Source organism: Perca flavescens, chromosome 10 (assembly GCF_004354835.1).
Source record: "Perca flavescens isolate YP-PL-M2 chromosome 10, PFLA_1.0, whole genome shotgun sequence".
In the NCBI taxonomy this organism is placed as follows: Eukaryota; Metazoa; Chordata; class Actinopteri; order Perciformes; family Percidae; genus Perca; species Perca flavescens.
Genome location: NC_041340.1, coordinates 16,928,123 through 16,948,103, shown reverse-complemented (window position 1 = coordinate 16,948,103; position 19,981 = coordinate 16,928,123). Strand labels below are relative to the sequence as shown.

At 41.0% G+C, this 19,981-nt stretch overlaps 1 protein-coding gene across 1 annotated transcript in view; it reads right to left on the bottom strand.

Moving 5' to 3' along the window:
• Positions 1–2,550: 2,550 nt before the first annotated feature.
• slc16a2 (solute carrier family 16 member 2) overlaps positions 2,551–19,981 on the bottom strand; it is a 24,839-nt gene continuing 7,408 nt past the window's right edge. Inside the window, exons 2-7 of the mRNA XM_028589701.1 lie at positions 12,017–12,161; positions 10,726–11,224; positions 9,513–9,656; positions 7,988–8,216; positions 3,281–3,544; positions 2,551–3,177 (exon numbers count right to left, since the gene is read on the bottom strand). Of these exons, the coding sequence (XP_028445502.1) occupies positions 3,297–3,544; positions 7,988–8,216; positions 9,513–9,656; positions 10,726–11,224; positions 12,017–12,161 (1,265 nt within the window). The 3' untranslated portion in view covers positions 2,551–3,177; positions 3,281–3,296. The remainder of the gene's footprint in view (positions 3,178–3,280; positions 3,545–7,987; positions 8,217–9,512; positions 9,657–10,725; positions 11,225–12,016; positions 12,162–19,981) is intronic.

Genomic DNA, 19,981 nt, shown 5'->3' with positions numbered 1-19,981 from the left:
GGGGAAGCCCCCTGTAGAAGTTCTCATTCACTCATTCATTTGCCAGATTGTGGGACTTTACTGACACAGGCCTCTAGTTTGCCAGCAGTAAACTAGTGCAACTTGTAAGTACTGTAACTCTGCACTGTTTTTTTCAGTGGCGTAGTAACAGAATTTAAAATTACAATAGAAAGCTTTTTTTTCAAATGTCTTTCTTTTTTCTTTTTGTAAAAATGTCATCATTACACTGGATGCTGTCAAATTAGAGCTATAAGGGTAATTTTCAGATTTTTTAATGCAGTTCTGCAGTTTTATAGAAAGCATCTCCTGCATTCATGACATAAAAAAATTATAAATAAATTAAATACATTTTACAGTTAACCATTATTTATTAGGCAGGAGGATCTTGATTCAGTTAAATAAAATGCTGTAAAATGAGAAAGTGATTGAATTGGGCTCAGTGTTGTCAGGAGCTTCATGTTCAAGTTAGTGGGATTGGATTGAGGCTGATGACCCTCGATGCTGATTTATGATACTAGTTATACCTTACATGGCCGGTAAGTGGAAAATTCAGGCAGCCGTACTTTGTAATTACCACTACCTTTTGTTTTTGTCTGCAAGCGACAGCTGCAAATAGGGGCTTTATGCTATGTTTTTTGCCACGCTTTAACGTTTAAATGCTTCTCCACTGCTTATGGTTGAGTGTCTCTTTTATCTTTAGTTAAGGATAATGGACATTAATATTACTGCATTTATTCAATCACCGACAGAGACATGAGGCTGTGATAAAGAGAAGCGAATGATAACCACCAAATATGCAGGTCGAGTTGAGAGAGAGCAGGAACAGTGAGGATCAAGAACAAAGGAGTAAATGGATATGAAGGCAAAATAAGGAGGAAGGATAAATCTCTAAACGGATTACGCACCAACTGTTTTGGAAGTTTGACATTTCCAGTTTTGTGGTTCCTTAACAGACACTAATGAGGTTTCGGAGGAAGCCATGGTGATTGAAAACAGGTGTTTGGCAGCTTTGTGGCTCTTAGACATGATTCCGATTCCAACAACAAAACCAAAACACAGATGAGTGAAATTATAAAGTAATGAATAACTTGTTTAGCTGGATTGCTGAAGGTTGTTTGATTACTGAGGTATAGATGTATGTTTTCCATTCAAAACTTTGTCCTATAGCATTAGCCCCAAAAATACTACACTCAGCAGTGAGGTTTGTGTAGCTTTTAGGCTCCAAAATGTTGTAACACAGAAGCTGACTGAGTAATGGCAGTGACAGCAAAGAGGGGAATTGACAGAAAGTAATACCCTCTGAACACCAGAGCAATTCAATCCTTACTGTGTACCAATCCTCCTCTCTGCTATTCAGGTATGCATATAACCACAGAGTGTTACTCAAACAGTTAATTATTGCAGCTCTACTTCTCATATGTTCATTAAAGTTCATGGTTCAAGAGAACTTGTAATCTAAGAGTGCAGAGGTAAGTGGTCCTTTTGTTTCATTACTGCCTCATGACATAAAGCTAAACTAAAGCAGCAAATCTATTAGATTATCTGTGAAATGGCCTGATGAGGGCTCAGGTCGTTTGGCAGCTTTAATCTCAGTGACAGACATCAACCGAATGTAACGCAGTAACTACCTCTACTATCAAAAGTGCAGATGCACAGGTCCCGCACATAAACACACACATTCACACAGAGGAAAGGTTTGGAATACAATGATACGGAGTCTGAAGTCTGAAGTTGACCAAAATCAATGCTACCTACAGCTGTCAATCTCCAGTTAGGACTGCATGATTCCAACTCTTTCCACTTATACAGTGTGTACACTACAAAAAAACTAATATGAATTATTTTTCAAAGCCATTACAAACACAGTTCATGCAGATTTGTTTAGCATCCTGCTAAAACTTCAAAAGGCCAATAACTGTAGAGTTTGCTGATTGGAAGAAAAAAAAAATGCTGAGAGTTAAGGCTGTACAGACTCACGAGAAGACCTATCAACTGTAGTGTTACTTAAGTTTCATGACCCACCCCTAATAACTGCATTAGTTAACCTGCCACAAGCTGCAAAGTCACTGACCTAAATTCAACAGCAGCCACAATCAAGCATCTGTCTCCCATGCAGCCAGGCTGGTAGAGGAGCTGAAGTCATTTCGCTGAAGTATTAGTGTGTGGTTGAGATGAGGTGATTGTGGCTGGTGGCTGATCCTCTTGTGACATTTACATTAAAAAGGTCCCATGGCATGAAAATTTCACTTTATGAGGTTTTTTAACATTAATATGCGTTCCCCCACTGGGGGACCTGCCTATGGTCCCCCAGTGGCTAGAAATGGTGATAGGTGTAAACTGAGCCCTGGGTATCCTGCTCTGCCTTTGAGAAAATGAAAGCTCAGATGGGCCGATCTGGAATCTTGCTCCTTATGAGGTCATAAGGAGCAAGGTTACCTCCCCTTTCTCTGCTTTGCCCGCCCAGAGAATTTGCCCCCCCCCCTCCTCCTCAATAGGTATAGACAACAGAAATGGCACATACTAAGGAATGCTCATTGTAGGACTGGCTCTAGTAGTATTAGGGGACCACTAAGGCCTCTATAAAAGCATCCAAAAAGCACCATGTCATGGGACCTTTAACAGGTTTCTCTTCTATCTGTCACAGCAGAAAACAGCAGAAGAGAATAAAGCAAATCACCCAAGCTACACAAGCTAAATAAAATGCATTGTGTTAAGAAATGTAGATGCATGAGGTGCTACATAAAGAAAGTGTGAATTTATCCCTTCACCAATTCTTAAATGCCTCTTATCTCAATCTGTTTATATGAATCTAGAAACAAAGCATTGCATTTCTTTTCAAAGTAGCAAAATTAATGCTGTCGGTTAAAATCTCTTCATTTCTTTCCTCTTGGAGGTATTTGTTACTACAGAGTCCCCACTGATTAAACAATCCTTGTTGAGACTGTGTTGTGCTTATCCTCCGTATACATTCCCATCATCCTACGCTGACGGGCCTTCTTTTGTCCCCTCTGTGGCTTGTAGCCGGAGTGCCCTTTTCAATTTCTCTCCACATGAAAATAACAAACAGCCCATGAGAGTCCAGGAGGGTGAGAGGGTTAAAGGTCAGCCAGCAGGAAGTCCATGGTTGAGAGGAGGGAAATCTAAGGATGAAGAAAAAGGTGCTGGTAGGCTGAATCCCTGAAAAACAAGCAAAAAGAGGAGTGATGTAAAAGAAGAAGAAATATGTGTGCTTTTTATACTTCCTAGTGATCTATGCTTGATGTGTATAAATATGTGTAACCTTTGTTCGGTGCGACTCAGATGTGTGTCTCTACGTCAGTATAGCCAGGCAGGATGTCTCCATTGGAGCAGCTCTTGGGCTCCTCCACTGGTGGGGCGGTGGGCAGCATGTGGGCAGTTGTGGACGTCTCCTCTGGTGACGCCGCTGCCTGGAGCCGGCGGTGTATCAGGGGAACAAAGAACAGCACCACACCCCCCACTATAGGAGGCACCCCAGCCAGGGAGAAGGCCACCGTGTAGTTCCCAAAGTAATCGTGTAGGAGACCTGGGCAGTGGAGGCAGTGGGACACAGTTCACGTTATCGTGTCTTAAATCACTGAAACACAACATCTACTTAACAAAAAAATCACTTTTTTATGTCCTCAATGATCAGGCATGTTCAGTATGAAGCTGGAGCCATGCAGTGATTAGCCCAGCTTAGCTTCAAGTCTGGAAGCAGGGGGAAACAACTAGCCTGGTCCTGCTCAAAAACGGTTTAACCCATACACAAAAAGAAATACAGAAAAGGCCATTTGTGGTTTTAGGGGGAGAAGTGGCCCAATACAGCCACGATGGCACCACACCTGGCAACCGCACTCTGACAACAGGCGTCTTGAAAGTCTTGTGCCGGGGCTGTTGTCCACAGAGAAAGAGTTACAGCAAATAACTAATAAGTCTCTAAAAACCGCTACGTGCTCAACTCAGATTTCACCTTGCTCCACTCAAATCGCTCCCCACTCACTCCAAAAAAAGGAAAAAAACTATATTTTAATTTGAGCTTAAACTCCAGCCTGGCATCCAAAAGAACTGAGCAGCCAAATCCACATTTTCCAACTAGATTATTGGAATTATTTTTTTTCAAGTTACAAACTTCTGGGTTCAGGTTGGGATGCTTCAAACTCATGGTGTGAGCGGTAGTGGAGTGTAATTGGAGCAGAATGAGCTGGAAATATGGTGACGTGCCACCTTTTTCAAAAATCCGCTCTGCACTCGCTCAAAAATGCTTCTGCTCACATGCTCCGCCACACATTGTTTTTACTGTTTGAGAAGGGTTTAAACAAATAAGATACAGCATGTTACGGCTTAGTTAGTTGTAAAGGTGCTAGTAGGCATATCTTTGAAGGTTGAGCCAGGCTAGAGGTTTCCACCGCCTCCAGGCTTTACAGTTTTTTTCAATTGCTTAAGCACAATTTTGAAAACAGGGACAGGGTCTTTTTCAAAACACTACACACAATTAGCACAACTACACATCCAATTAGCAGAACACCTCAGACTCTTTGCAAAATAAAAAACTCTTGCAAAAACTATACACTAATTTATAAAAAACATATTTTGTTACCATATGAAACACACACATTTCATTTGACTTAATTATGTTTGAACCAAAGACACACTGCTGTTTCTAACCTAAAAACACTTTTAGCAATTTTACTTCTCAGTGATTAGAGTACTGTAAATGAAGTACACAGAGAAAGAGAAAATATGCAATAAGTTCACCAAACACTACACAAGACCAATGCTGCAGACTGAGGAAAATATAATTTATTTCTCTCCATATATACAATTCAGTCAACATAGTCGACATGGAGAATCAACAACAAAACATGTCCCAGTTTTCATGCTACTACAGTAGTGTGCATAACACGGTTAGCTCCACAAACAACAGACAAACCTAAAATATTGTATTCAGTACAGGTTACAATCACAGAAAAAAACAGACAAACAAAAAACAAAAAAAGATCTGAAAAAATACAGAAAATACTAGACATTATCTCTTCGACTAGCTGGATCTGGCCAGAGAATTTCATCAACATCACAGGCGATATCCTCATTGGCAAGACAACCATCTTGAATGTCGAATCCATCCTTCCACAGCTGCGGCGTCGACTTGGTCACAGGCGTCCTCCATGGCCTCAATGAGGGGTACCTGAGTCTGGGGCCGGAGATCGTAAACCCTCGCGTGAATATGGGCCCCATTTCCTCCTTGTCGTTCTCGACCCTCAATCCTCAAATGTCACAGGGAGGGGTATCAAAAGTGCTGATATGGTGCATACAATGAGCAGCGGATTACTGTAACTGTAGACAGATTTTCTTTTACCGTTTTCCTTGTTGAAATGTCCTCATGACAGATGCCGCTGTATATCTACTAAGATTTGGCTGAACTCTTAGTCCAGCCTCCCTCAGCATCAATCCGTGGTCCACAAGTGTTGCGCGACTTTCATTTGATAAATTTGGTCCTCTTCTTCTTTGATCATATTCTCCGGCTTCAGGTCTTCCTCTCCCTCTCCCTCTTCCTCTACCTCCACTTTGGCCTCTACCTCTGGCTGGGCCTCTTTCTCTTCTTCTAACTCATTCTCCTCCTCTGTGGATTCCCCCTCTCACTCCTTCCATTTTGGTTGAAGGCAGGTGAACTTACCTGCTGCATTTTATATAGTGCTTAAACCTGATTGGTGTGTCTACAATTAAGCAATCATGTGTTTTCATACCTGGTGGCTATGTTTAACCAATTGGCTCATGGGTGTGTTCATTTGAAAGCCTTTGCTTTGAAACTGCAAGGAAATGACATCATGATAGATTTCTGTGTCAAATGCATACAAGTGTGTTTAGTGTTTTCCAAATCACTGTGTGTGATGTTTTGCAAAAAGTGTGAAACTGACAATGTGCTTACAGTTGTACAAATCTAGGCCAGTGTTTTGCTCCTAGAGTGTAAGGTTTTTGCTAATTGTGGGAAAGTTTTAATTTTAGTGTGTAAGCAATTGTAAAAGACTGTAATGCTAAACTAGGCTAATAATCCCCTTGGGCTCCAGCTCCGTACACACACACACAAGAGTGTTTTGTATCATCTAACTGGGAGAGAAAGCAAAAAAGCAAAACAAGAGCGAAGTGGCATCAGTTGAAAATTTAGTTTTTGATGACCTGATCTTGTGCTTTAATGTCATACTTTGCTGCAGTTATGTAGAAGTGTGCTCCGGTGTGTGTCAATAGACCATGACATAATCAGAATTAACTGAATATAATGACATTTTCAAGGGTCTTAACCTGCTAATGTTAAAATAAGTGGCAACACAAGATATGACCACAATAATTCTGTAACATTGGACATCTCAACAGTGGAGGTCAATAAGGAAATTGTGCTAAAACTGAAACCTCATATCAACCTATATTTATCTGCATGTGAGCTAAGGCAAACAAAGTATACAGACGGTGACAAAGCAAAGTCAAGTTCAACACACAGCGCTGCATGTTTAATCTACAGCTGAGCTTGTGACATGAGAGCAGGAGGGGTGTGCACTCACATTGTTGATTGCATCATATGCATTCTTGCTCATGTTCTGTACAGACTGTACAGAACAACACGTGATAATCACACACAGACTTTGAGGAGTTTAGCTGCCTTTGTTTTGGTGGTAGAGTAAATGCTTTTTATACCAGACAAAATGTATACTAAGCATTATAATAGTGCAGGTCTTTGTGTGTAGAGACAAGAAGTGCAATCATTTGGCTAGTTAGTCTCCACATGCACTGCATGGCGTAGTAGTTACTGACTAAAGTAGAACGACTTTTAGGATTTGATTTCCAAGGTTTCCAAGGCTTCTCCAAAGATGTTATCTAGCATAGACAGTTAAATAACTTGACCCGTTGCTCTGGACGGAGACCAGTGAAGGATATTTGAAACACTTTTCCGGTGATGGCTGAGCGTTACTGCGCTGCCTCCAATTGAGCTTGAAGACGTAGATGTGACGTGAGCAACGTGTCTGAAAGTTTTAAGTCTTCTGGTAGCTGTGCCGAGAGTAATCTCAATCATTCCCAATCTTGCCGAGACGGAGAGCGTGGGTATATGTAAGGTATATTATTGCTAACTGAAATGCTAGTTAACATTAGTAATTAAACTTAAACAGCTAATGTAAGTCGATACTGCCTGTGAGCTTCTCCTGTACTATGCGGTAATTCCTCTACTGTGCGACAGTAAGTCTCGTGGTTATGACACAATCGGAGCCATAACGTGAGATACAAGGTAATGGATCCTTTTACACATTATCGTGTTTCTTTAGAAATAAACAATGGACAAAGAAAATCTTTAAACGCTTCAGATGTAAAGTTATTCGCTGTCAAAGTGACGTCAAAATGAATGGCAGTCAATGGGATGCTAACGGCAGGTGAGTGCTTGTTAGCATCAAAATGGCGCCATATGAGCTACGCTTGCCAGACGCTCGCTTACCCCCTTGGTTTGAGAGGACATTGTGTTGTTGCGGTTTTTAAATGAGAATCTGTTTTTACAGCTTGAAACCATTAATAACAACCTCTGGTACGGGGAGCTTAGGCCACAAAAGCAAATTGCGTGTTTTGTAGTAAAAGCATTCCAGGACGGATATGTGTCAGATCTTAAAGAGTTGGCAAGAGAGAGTATTAGGATGCCTGAGGAGAGAGTGAGGAGGTAGAGGAGACAGAAGGGGAGTTTAGTTGAGAGATTACTCTGTGTGTGCTTTTCCCTAGAGACAGCCTGCAGTTGGCCACAAGCCCAAATCTCTCTACAGTAAACACAATCTGCTGAACAATATCCTGCCCTGCATTTGTCTTACTCTCCTTTTACTCCCCACATTCTGTTTTACTCTGTTAAGATCAGTCAGTTTCTTACTGCCAACATCCTGAAGTCAATGCAAGGAGCCAGATCACTGCGATCTTGTTCTGGATTGCACTGTATAAATCAGTGCTATGTTTTCCTTCTCACCAGCGATGGGTGGACCCGCAGTCATAGGAAGAGACATGAGACCTAGAAGGTAGCCTATGGCCTGCGAAGCCTGCATGGGCCCGACCAGCTCAAACGCTATGGGAGCCATCATGGTGAGGAAGCAGCCGTCACACAGCCCCAGGAACACGCACACAACCACCAGCCCCTCGAACGCCAAGCACTGAGGGATCATCATGGACATCAGGCCCAGAGCCATGAAGGACACCACCTGAAACAGACACATTCAGTGTCTCTATTATTTCTGTTTCTAACGGACATGGCTTCCTGTTTCATAGGCCATAGCTGCAGTAGGTGTTTGCTTGTTTCCAGTGTTTGATTGTTTTAGTTACCAACATTAGCATTGTTGACAGTAAGTGAGGGGAGATTATACTGTACACTGTTTTTAGTTGGATTAGTTTCTATCTTTGTTGTGCTTGATCATGGCGAACAGCCTCCAGGCCTTTTGACTTCATTGTGAACATTTTATTCTGGCGACAGATTGCACCGTCAAACTACTGTTAGGACCTGGTAAACACCTACATATTTAAAATTCACAGAGGGGGATTTGAAAGCTTAATGTGGAGATGAAGATATATAAAGCTGAGGAATTTAAATACGAATTTAGGTATACGCTTTGTGTAGTTGTTAGCAGCAGTTGAAAGCTGCCTGCCTGTTTGTACGAATCTAAACAGTCAGCTAATAATGTTGCACTACAATGAAAACAGAGTTCATGAGTTTAACATTGGCGCTTATCCGCCTCCCATTAACTTCCATTTTGTGCAAGAGATGGGGCAAATAAAATACTTGCTTCCGGTGGAAAAGCAAATTCACAAGTAACTTTGGTGAACTTTAACCGGCGAAGTCGCACCCTCACCCGACAGCACAGTGTTTGTGGTTGACCCTAGTTGAATGTCGCTGGCTGAAACTCTGAGTGAGCAAAGATGGAGGAGACATTGATTGTGTGACTTTGCCCTAATACGCATTTGCGAATTAGCCTGGCAAGGTCATCAAAATACCAAGTCTCTCTGTTTGCAAATCAAAATACATATATAATGCTCAACCAAGTGACACTATATAACCCTTTTAATAGACTACCATTAAACAAACCTTGGTTCATGGTGATAATATGTGTGCCAGAGGGCTGAGTAAAATGAAGTGAAAGTTCAAATAACAGCGACTGAAAAAAGAGCCTTAAAACACAACTGTTAATAGTTAACCCCAAGTCTTCTATTTCAGATTAAAGTTAATGGGCAGGCTTTTAATTTTAATTGTTAGCTCTATGAACACGTTATATTACAAGCTATTATGAGAGAGTAATTATACTACAGTAATGTATATTGTAGTGCTTACAAAGCTTAGAAATAGTCAGAAATTAGACTTACTTTTGAATGATTGTAAAATGGTACGAAGATATCATTAAAATCATCACAGTAGCTAGTTTCAATCTCAACACAATGCTTCAGGCCCACATACTACTTTTAATTGCATGAGTTTTCACATGTTATGCCTTCAGACATTTCCTCACCTGCATGTAGATCTTTTGAAGACCAGGAATGAGGTCTCCGAGCTTCCCGAAAGCAAGGCGTCCCACCCCAGATGAAGCTCCTATGCAAACCAGGAGTACCCATTCCTTCTGGGTCCCCTTGAACTGCTCCTTCACAAAATTCATCTGAGACACGGAAAGAAAAACAGACATAGTACTGCGTGAGCTTTGGCTGTGTGTTTGCTGGTTAAATGTGATTGTGCTGCACAAGAAACTCACCAGATGCTACTAATAGTAAATGAGATATCACACAAACTGCTAGTGAACTTTCTCATTATGTGCTCCATACCTAAGTAAATTAACTAAGCAAATGGGTGTGCATTTGGTGGGGTGGAGGAACTGTCCATCCATAACCCCAAAGCAAATGTCTAACAATAACAATATGTCTTCATTCACAGACCTTTAGAACAGCAGAACAGGAAGACCAAATGCATATAAGTCAGACCCTCCCACTCCCCTCAGTCCTGACCCCCAAATCAGATCCAAAACATTTAACCGCCCTCTGAAGTCTTTTCTGAACTTGTGAAATATTTGCTCTGCTTTGAAGGGCTCTACATTCATAATGACCATAGGATAGGCATGTTTAGGGATACAGAGAGGCCATACAGGAGAGGTTTCCTGAGGTGGTCGAGCCAATACAAAGACCGGGGCTGTGTTTACATCTGGGCCCGGGCCTGAAACAACAGGCCTGACAGAGGGAGGCCGGAGCTGGAACATCCGACATCTGGATAGAGGTAGATCAAATTCACAGCTCCACGCTGCAGCTTTACATATCATCCTCATCCTTCACTATCTCACCATTTCACACCAAAGTCGACCATATGTCCACATTTTGTTTTAAAATACCATGAATTGTGGATTCCAGTCATCATGAAAAGCAAAGTTACTGAGCTTTAAAATCACATTTTCCCTTTTTTACGGTAAAAAATAGTAGTGTTATTTTACCTAGCCTGCAAACTGGCATTAGAGGGGCACTTTGGTCGCTCGTTCAACAAGCTTAGGTGCCTGTCAATCACAATTCACATAAATCACAATATTTTGAAAAAAAAGTCAGATAATCGTGTGTCTGACACACTGATTAACGTTTTTTCAAAATATTGTACCCTTTTAACTTAACATAACCCAATTCAGGGCAGGAGCAAATACACGTGTGTACTTATAATTTGACTACAAGCTGGCCCATTATTGTTCTTACCAGATGGACATATGGCACGAAATAGCCCAGTACAGCTGTGGCTACTCCAAACGACCACACCCGGTATGTGACGATGTGAAACACACGCAGGTTGAAGTACTTCCTGACACCATCCAGGACCCTGCTCCACCTGCTCCCCTCCTGAGCAGTGGCCCCTGGTTGGGTTTGGGGTTTGGCAGGGCCAGGACCCATGCCTGGGGGTCCCATGCCTCCTCCAGCAGGCAGTAAAGGTTTGAACATCAGCGCCAGCAGGGCCTGGACCAGCATAAAGAGGCTGAGGATCTGGAAGGTCCTGCTGAGGCCAAGGGGTTCCACCACCTTGTTGAGAAAAACCGGGAGGCCCATGGAGAAGAGGCTGGCACCGGCCGTCACCACACCGTTAGCCAGGCCCAGGCGCTGGCGGAAGTAATGGCCGAGGATGACCAACGAGGGCTGGAAGGCGAATGAGGAGCCACAGCCGAACAGTATGCCATATGTGAAATAGCGAAGGCTCAAGGAGCTGCAATAGAAAAAAGACCATTTGTTTTTCTTTAACATTAATTCATTTATAAACTGAGGGTCATGGGATAGAGGGTGTTGTATGCTGTACAGATTGGAAAGCCCTGTGAAACAAATTTATGATATTGAGCTGTATACACATTTTTACTTGACTTGATTATACAGTATAAACAAGCTGAAATGGTTAGACTCGTTTAGTAAAAGGCTTGCAGTCAAACAAAAAGTGTAAGAACTGTAATTCTGGCTGTTCATTTCAGATTTTAATAAAAAGAGTGGAGACGTCTACCTAACAAGCTGTTAAATTGGTAGAATTGCTTTTTTATTGTTGTATCTCAATGTTCTTCTTGTTTTCTCTCTTGCTTTGTGCACCTGCTATGAGTGTAAAACTAGTGCAAGAAAGTGGAACATGGCAAAGAGTTCCCAAATATGGTGTAAATATACTATATCCTAAATTATATTTTAAAATAGCACCTTCAATGCTTATTATAACCTAATGCAGGTTATAATTGAGTGAGACTGAACTAAGCAGTTTTCCCTTTTACCAAAATTATGACAAAACATCTTATTTGAGTGTCATTAAGATTTGGTGATTGTCATAGCAATGTTGAAAATGTTTTGATTTGAGTATTCCTAACTCAAATCGTATGGAGGTCGCATGGTTCCGATTTTGCACCTCATTATGCAGCTGTAGTGAAGAAATCTTATGATCTAATCCTCTAATGTTAATACATCCGAGGCACAAACTGGGGCTAGGGCAAGTGGTGTCTTTAGTAATAAATGTAGAGTAGCTTACTTTGCAAAGGATGTACTGAGCAGCCCTATAAAAGCCACCACTGCCCCGCTGACAGCTGTCTTCCTACAGCCGAAGCGGTCTGTGAACATGCTGACCACCGGTGAACAGAAGAAGATCATGCCCATGGCCAGGGCCCCAACCCATGCTGGAGAGAAAGTGGAGAGAAGAGAGAATTCATTATCAGAAACGTGGAAACCCAGTATGTTCAACTAAAGTAAATAAATATTACACCCATTTGTACACCAAAGTTTATGTAACATGAAATGTGTGCTGTAAAAAAAATATGGTATTGATATACAGGATACAAGTAGGCAATACAACTGACATACAGTAAACAAAAAATAATGAAAAGAAATGTATTGCCTTTCCTGCATGAAAACAATACACTGGTTTATTTTGTCATGTGTAATCTCTCAACAGTGTCTACAGTTCCCACAAGCAGCTGGAGAATTTCCCTCTGTGATCTCAAAGGAAGCCACAGTCAAAGGTAAACATGTGCTTTGTATTGAATCTCTCATTACATTGTAGGCATTTCTTGACTCAGACAGCATGAATACCTTCATTTCATTAAAATGTAATATTTGCAGAAGCTTTGAAAAACTAAAAACCTTTGTATGCACTAGTTTTTCTTGGAATTGTCTCTCTCTTGCCACCCTTATCTGATGTGATTTGCTATTAATATAAATGTATTTAATTGTGCTTTGAATTGTCTTTCCTTGCATCATGTACAAACATCGGACACACTCTATAAGATTTCTCATGATGATAAAAAGCACCATGAGAAATCTTATCAGGGGCCTGTGGTTAGCTCACCTGGTAGAGTGGGCGCCCATATATAGAGGTTTAATCCTCGACGCAGCGGCCACAGGTTCGACTCCGACCTGTGTCCCTTTGCTGCAGGTCATTCCCCTTCTCTCTCCCCTTTCAAGTCTAAGCTGTCATACCCAAATAAAGGCCTACAAAAAAATAATCTTATCAGATCAAAAAAAGTGGACAGACCAGGCCTGCTGTTTGTCCATCCAGTGTTAAAATATAACGAGCCAGAATGGTCCAACAGAGCCCTGCGTACCCTGAAGTGCAAACAAACAAATGTCTGGATCGAGTCTCCCCCGGGGAGCAAAGGTAGATTTAATGTCTAACGTGGTGTCTGGGCTGTAGGCCACACTGATCCAACAGCTCAATATGAATGAGATCAGAGCGGCAGATACTGTCGCTAACTGTCTGATTTACCTACTTACACACACGCACACACATACACCGACACTCTGACTTCAGTGTGAAACATGAGCTTTACAGCTCTCTACGTGTACAATGTCTTTGTTGTGGAGGTTAACCTAGACATTCTGTACTATACATTTACACGTGGTACACAGTGTACACTACAAAGTCATATTTTGTATAGTTAAGGGTGGGACTGCACCCTAGCCTTCCTCTAGTTTTTTATACAAATGGAACAAGACAGGGGAAATTGTACTATTTAGCATGAACTCACACCCTTTTGTAACTTTCCCTATAAAATATTTCAAGTGTCATCTCGAGGTGCAATATTCACAAAAAACCTATTCATTGGTCTTGTAAAAACCTTTTCACATCACATCTCAAGGCATACAACTGATACCTGACATATATATATATATATATATATATATATATATATATATATATATATATATATATATATATATATATATATATATATATATACACAAACAAATATATACTCTTAAGACGGAAATCAATGGCAAATATGCAGGCGATCAGACTAATCCTCTTTACTTAATAAGGAGTTTGGGTTTGGCTTCCCAAAGCACCTTAGCATTACAATTGCACCATATTGTAACACTGGTACTTTTTTCACACCGAGGGCTCAAGGGTGAGGGACAACGAGGTGTATGCTAATGCTAGCATGACAAGGCAAACGTTGCTCTAGCTAATCCGTTCTGCTCTCCTCCAGCTCCAGTGTTAGGGAAATTATGATACATACTTTCCCTCTTGTTATTTATTAAACTGTTTGCATAGAATAATATTATAGTGATTACTATTCTTCTCTCTCTCTCTGTTAAATTAAACTATTTGCATAGTAAGAAAATATAACACTACTTGTTCCCACAAGACAACATGGAGTCATTGGCTATCTTATCTGGGGCTCAAGGATAGAACATGCGTCTCTCTCTAACCAGATAAAGGGGACGCCATTGAGTCTGACCAGATAGAGGAAAAAACATTTAAACTGACAAGATAGACAATTGACGACATCAAATTCTGTTATGATTGTATTTCACACATAAATAAGCTACTGTTTGAGGCTTACGTTAATCACTTTCTGTACTTCTGTAAACTAAACTTTCATACAACTTCAGTGGTCTCTGTCTATTCTTGATAATGTAATTATCCTAACATCCAGTCAGACAGGCAAGCAAAGAAACGCCGTCGCCACACTATCCCCACACCTCTCCGTAGCAATCTGTTTTGGTCTCCATCTGGCTCTTTAGATGCTAAATGTGTTACTTTGTTCCCTTGCTAGTCACTAACTTTGCCTGTGTACCACTTGGTGCTGAGCAGGTATCGTACAGTAGGTTCTTAGAGCTTTTTTTGAAAAAACAGCTGCCTGCTGTGGCTGAAAATGACACTGATGAGATTGAATCAAAACAGTTAAGTCACATATTGTAAAACCAAAACAATGAGCTGAGAGATGCTAAATGCACCGTCAAGCTGAGGGGAACTGCAGAGCACTGGAACACACCGCAGAGACTACAGCCGATGGCTAAGTACCACATGCGTTCTGCTCCTATGTGAGAGGAAATAACTCTCTATACCAGCAAGCGGCTGTAATATCTTCGATTTTCAAAAAGGGAAACCAGATACAAACGCTGCTATGATACCCACAACAAACAGCGTCTGTTCGATTCAGCAGCAGCGGAACCGAACAGAGCCTATGGTTTCTCTGCTTCCTTACCCTCAGGATGACAGCGGACACCAGGAGATTGCTAACCAGACTGTCCATTTCCCAGGCTGTCATCCGTTCTCTCTGCAAAGAATTCTGTCTGCGGTGGGAGCTGGGTGGCCTATCAGGTGGATTGGCAGTTCAGCCAATGGCTGACCGCGTCCGACGCCGATTAAAAGGCCGACAAAGGCCGACCCGTGGCGACAGTGCGGGACACACCGCACAAACTAACTAAACTCTGTCTGTCTTCAGGCAGATTTTGTCACCGCGAATGCACTGTACAAACCTTTACAAGTGTGTAGTTGAGAGAAAACGAAGGCTGAGATTGAAGACGAGTGTGGTCCAAGCAAGGGTGCCTGAAGTAGGGGGGTAGGAAGTTTTTTTTTTGCTGTCGTGGCTGGTGTGATTCTCTACTTTATATGAAAATATTGATTACAGCAGCTTTAAAATATACTAAACCCTAAAATCTTCCATAACTGATAATGAAGCAACAATGTTGAGCAAAAGTGTATGTTATGCTGTACTACACATTTGTTCTGTTTAGCTCTTGCACCAAATTTGGCCTGAGGGGCGAACATATGGCTTTCCCATATGGAAATAAGATGAAAAGCCCCTCAAAACATTAGAATGCTCCCTTTGTGTTTTGGGAGTGCTGGCTTTGGTCAATAATCTCTCCAGGTAGGGATACTGTACTGTGTACATGACAGCACATTTGCATACATATTGGGCTTGATGGTGGCTCTCAGGGAAAGGCCATAGTAGTCATTAAATTAATCCGCTGACTATAGTGGTGAAGATGATCCATGAGAATAGCATGCAGCCTCAAATGTGTATGCAAAGCCACATAGCACACTGTCAGAAATAAAACATATAACCTGGAAATTTAATGACATATGTACATGGTCCTAAAAGTTGGAATCGCAGAAATTAATGTCCACAGCATTGCGTGCTTCTAATATTGCGATCACTTTTGCCATCACTGGTTTTTCCCCAGCTTCTCATATTCCTTCTTATTGATGTTGTCACTTAAGACAGCTCAATCTATTACCAGCACCACATTCTGTCCTTTGTCCATTACCACATGTCCAGATGGTTTATCTGGAAGGATCACAGGATGTTAAATCTGTCATTCTCAACCACCCATTGTTGGGTCTCCCATCTGCATAGGCTGCTCTATGTTTGCTGTTTCCGCCAGCATCATTGCACGCTCTCTTAGCGGTTCATCCTTAAAATGTTTTACAGTCGATCAAGTTGGTCAGTCTGGTCCTATGCGTCTTGGATAACTACTCTACTTTCCATCTGTAGTAGCATATGCTTTGACAGTACTGCTTAGTTTTGGCTCTAGGTGGGTCTGCACTTGGTAGTAGGGCTGCTCGATTATGGGAAAAAATATAATCACGATTATTTCGGTCAATATTGAAATCACGGTAATTTAACACGATTATTAGTTGACTTCTGGAAAGATGTTGCAATTATTGAACTTAAAAAAACAGTGGAAAATGTTAAATAAATCAACAGTAAAAAAAAAAAAAATAAGAAAAAAACACATACAACTGTGAAATTTGCCTTAACACTTTTCCTTTTTAAACTTTATTTTTTCATTCAGAACACAAGAGAAAATAGGAGTTTTACTTGTAAAACGTAATGTGGTTACTTCACTGCGGTTATGGGTACATGTTAAATGATTGATTGTAGAGTAGGGCATTATACTAAGAACTGGGTGGTTAAACTGAGCAGTGACTGCCACCATGGTTGAACACAAAAAAATGACAAAAACTTAAATTTTATCAAAACAAAAACCAAGGAAATATGTCACATTACTGAAACTATGACTATCAGTTTTTTTTAGCTCCTCTAAGGTTATCCCTGTTTGGATATATTATTACAGGGAAACAGGACCACGCAAAATGACAGTAGAGCAGTGGTTTTCAGCCTTTTTCCTTAAAGGAATAGTTTGAATATTTTGAAGTGGGGTTGTATGAGGTACATATCCATAGTCAGTGTATTACCAACAACAGTAGATGGCAGTCAGCACATCCAAAGTTTGGAGAAACAGACCAGAGTGCCAACACGGAAGTAAAGCGATTAACTGTTGTGGATGGGCACTGTTTGGGTCAGACTTTCAGCAGTTAACGAAGAGACAACATATACACTTTTTAAGACCAATGATATTGGACCCACACTTTAACCGTCTCTAATTCAGTCTGTAAATCTGTCTGTTCACTTTTCAGAGCACTGTCAGTCAAATCCATTCCACTTGAGGAAAGTCCTAATAAATTAAACTCTGTTCCGTGTTGTAGCTACAGCTTTGACTTCCACGCTGCTGCTCCACTTGGCTCATCAGAGTCCATATAAATTAAACTCCATTCTGTGTTTTTATTACTCGAGCATGCTGCACAGTGCACTCCCGCGACACAGCAAGGTAAACAAAGCATCATATCATATTTGGTGGGTCTGCTGTATGCTCACATCCTGTCACTAAACAAGCTGGTATTTAAGTGAATGTTCATCATTTGTTCGCCTGTTGCTTTTAAAAGGCATCATGTAGTCTTTGTTGAAGCACTGAATTGCATTTACAATTACACTATGTTGTTCTAACAGTTGTCTGATGTTTTTACTAGGCTAGTTAGCTAGCTACCGTAATGTTAACATCAATCAACCAGTGTTAGCAGCTCTTCATTATCGTTATTCTCACTGAATAGCAACATTGTTGTGTGTGTGTGTGTGTGTGTGTGTGTGTGTGTGTGTGTGTGTGTGTGTGTGTGTGTGTGTTCAGCCAGCCAAGCCAACCAAAAAAGCAGAAAAAAGAAAGACAGACATCCGAACAAAAAAGCAATTGCTTAATTAAAAGGTACCAGAATACAGGAAATGGCATCTACCTCAGTAAAAAAGAATTACACAATGACTATGAATAAAATCAAAATCCTGTGTTTTCTTTTCCCTGACACTATGTCATTGTTCTATTAGGTCTGGTTGTTTGAACTGCGTACTTTTCTAATGCAGGACGAGGCTGTTAAGAAGAGAAGGAAGGCTCTGTGAATATAGCTTGTGTTCAGGTCTTCACTGTGCCCTTATCCTGTGAGTATATGATAATCCTTACTTGAAAAATAACGAATGAAATGCTGAGATAAAGGCCAACTGTATATTTAAAAATCTTACACCCCTTAAAATCAAGTAGGCCTCAGGACCCCCCCGTGAAGCTCTGGCGACCCCCAAGTTGAAGAGCAGTGGTATAGAGTAATGTGAAAAAAAAACAAAGACAAGAGAACAGACAGTACTGTTGAGGCCTACTACACTAGGCTAGAGAATTAGTCTTCCACAATGTACTCCTTTCACTGTCCACACAATTATTTATGCTGCTTCACAATAAAATACTTCAGAACAAGAAAATTGTATAACTGGAGGCAGTGCGGCAACCGTGGCAACATGCAAGTACAAGCAGTACTATAAATGAACGCAAATTACACAATTACTTCACTGAAGCCCACATCCATAGGGTTTCTTGACTGAACCACTGGAGAAGATGATTGCAGTCCCTGTTTGAAAGTGTACTCCATGTTACTGTGTCAAAACCTAAGCACATTGTCTACAACATACAAGGTCCAACCTACAATCAGAGGCTAACAAAGCAACAGAGAGATGTCTCATTCCTCCACTCTCTCCCCTCTTTGCTGGCCAACCCCTACCTCTAAAGCTCATGTCCCCCAGCCCTGGCACAAGCAAAAGATCTGTGAATAGACTGAGTGGAGTGTACTCATTATAGACGATTAGGTCTGAACACTTCCAACCAAAAGGAAAAAGGACACAGCGAGGGACAGGGAAGCAAAATGAAAATGTGTGTGTGTGTGTGTGTGTGTGTGTGTGTGTGTGTGTGTGTGTGTGTGTGTGTGTGTGTGTGTGTGTGTGTGTGTGTGTGTGGTGATGAGGAGGCTCAACAAGCTTATTTATGTGATGGATGCAATCTGACAGCGAGGGAGAGGGGCTCTATAGGAACCATCTGTTCAAGAGAAAGAGAAATTTACCCAGTCGACATAAGACGATACAGTGTATATCTAATAGGATAAGACAAACCAAATATACTTCAGTAATCTACCATACTTCTGTCTTTCTGTGTGTATGTGTGTGTGTGTGTGTGTGTGTGTCCTTGATTTGAAGGTGTGTCTACTTTGACTGATCAGTGTGATGTGTCAGTACAAAGCTGAAACTGGTCCTTTATTAGTTCAATATCTTCATAAACACCCTGCATGCCAAACAAACCAACTTTTCTACTTGATGTCATTCAGGTCCTCCCACAAGTGTGTATTTACGTAGCTGTGATGAAACAATTACCTCTGGTTGTAACATTTATGAGCACGCAGCAAGGATAGAAGCTTCAGTTTGAGAGTCATTAAAAACACATGAATGCAAAACAAGCTCATTCAGAAGGTAGCTGGCTGACACCCAGCCAAAGCAGAATTGTATAAAGCAAATGATTGCAAGTGGCAAAAAGAAAAAGTAGAAATAAAATGAGAAATATTTACTATGTGTCATTAGAGTTCCTCATACTTTCAACAAAGTAGTTCTACTTAGGCCCCGTCCACACGTACCAAAACAATCTTTTTTTTTACCCGTCTTCCCTGGATTCGTTTCAAGAATAGTTGCGTCCAAACAAATCCACTTGTAAATGACTCAATATGCTACTTCATATGCCAGGCCTATAGGCGGCGTTGTTTCTGCTACAGACATTGACAAAAAACGGAGAAGAAGAGCATAGTCACTTCCACTTCCCATCATAACATGACTAGCTAGATTATAACGTTCTCTTAATACATCCGTGGACTATAATACCTTTCACCACTGCTCATTTTATGAAGGCCGCCGCAAGAAAACGTGTCTTTGTTTACATTGTATAATGTGCTGTTGGATTGCTTTTTATTTTGCATGATTGCTGCGCGCTAACGTTAGCTAGCTCTAACATCGGCAGTCAAACAAACATCAATGATCCATGAATGATGTCTTTTTAATAGCCTTTCTACATTAAG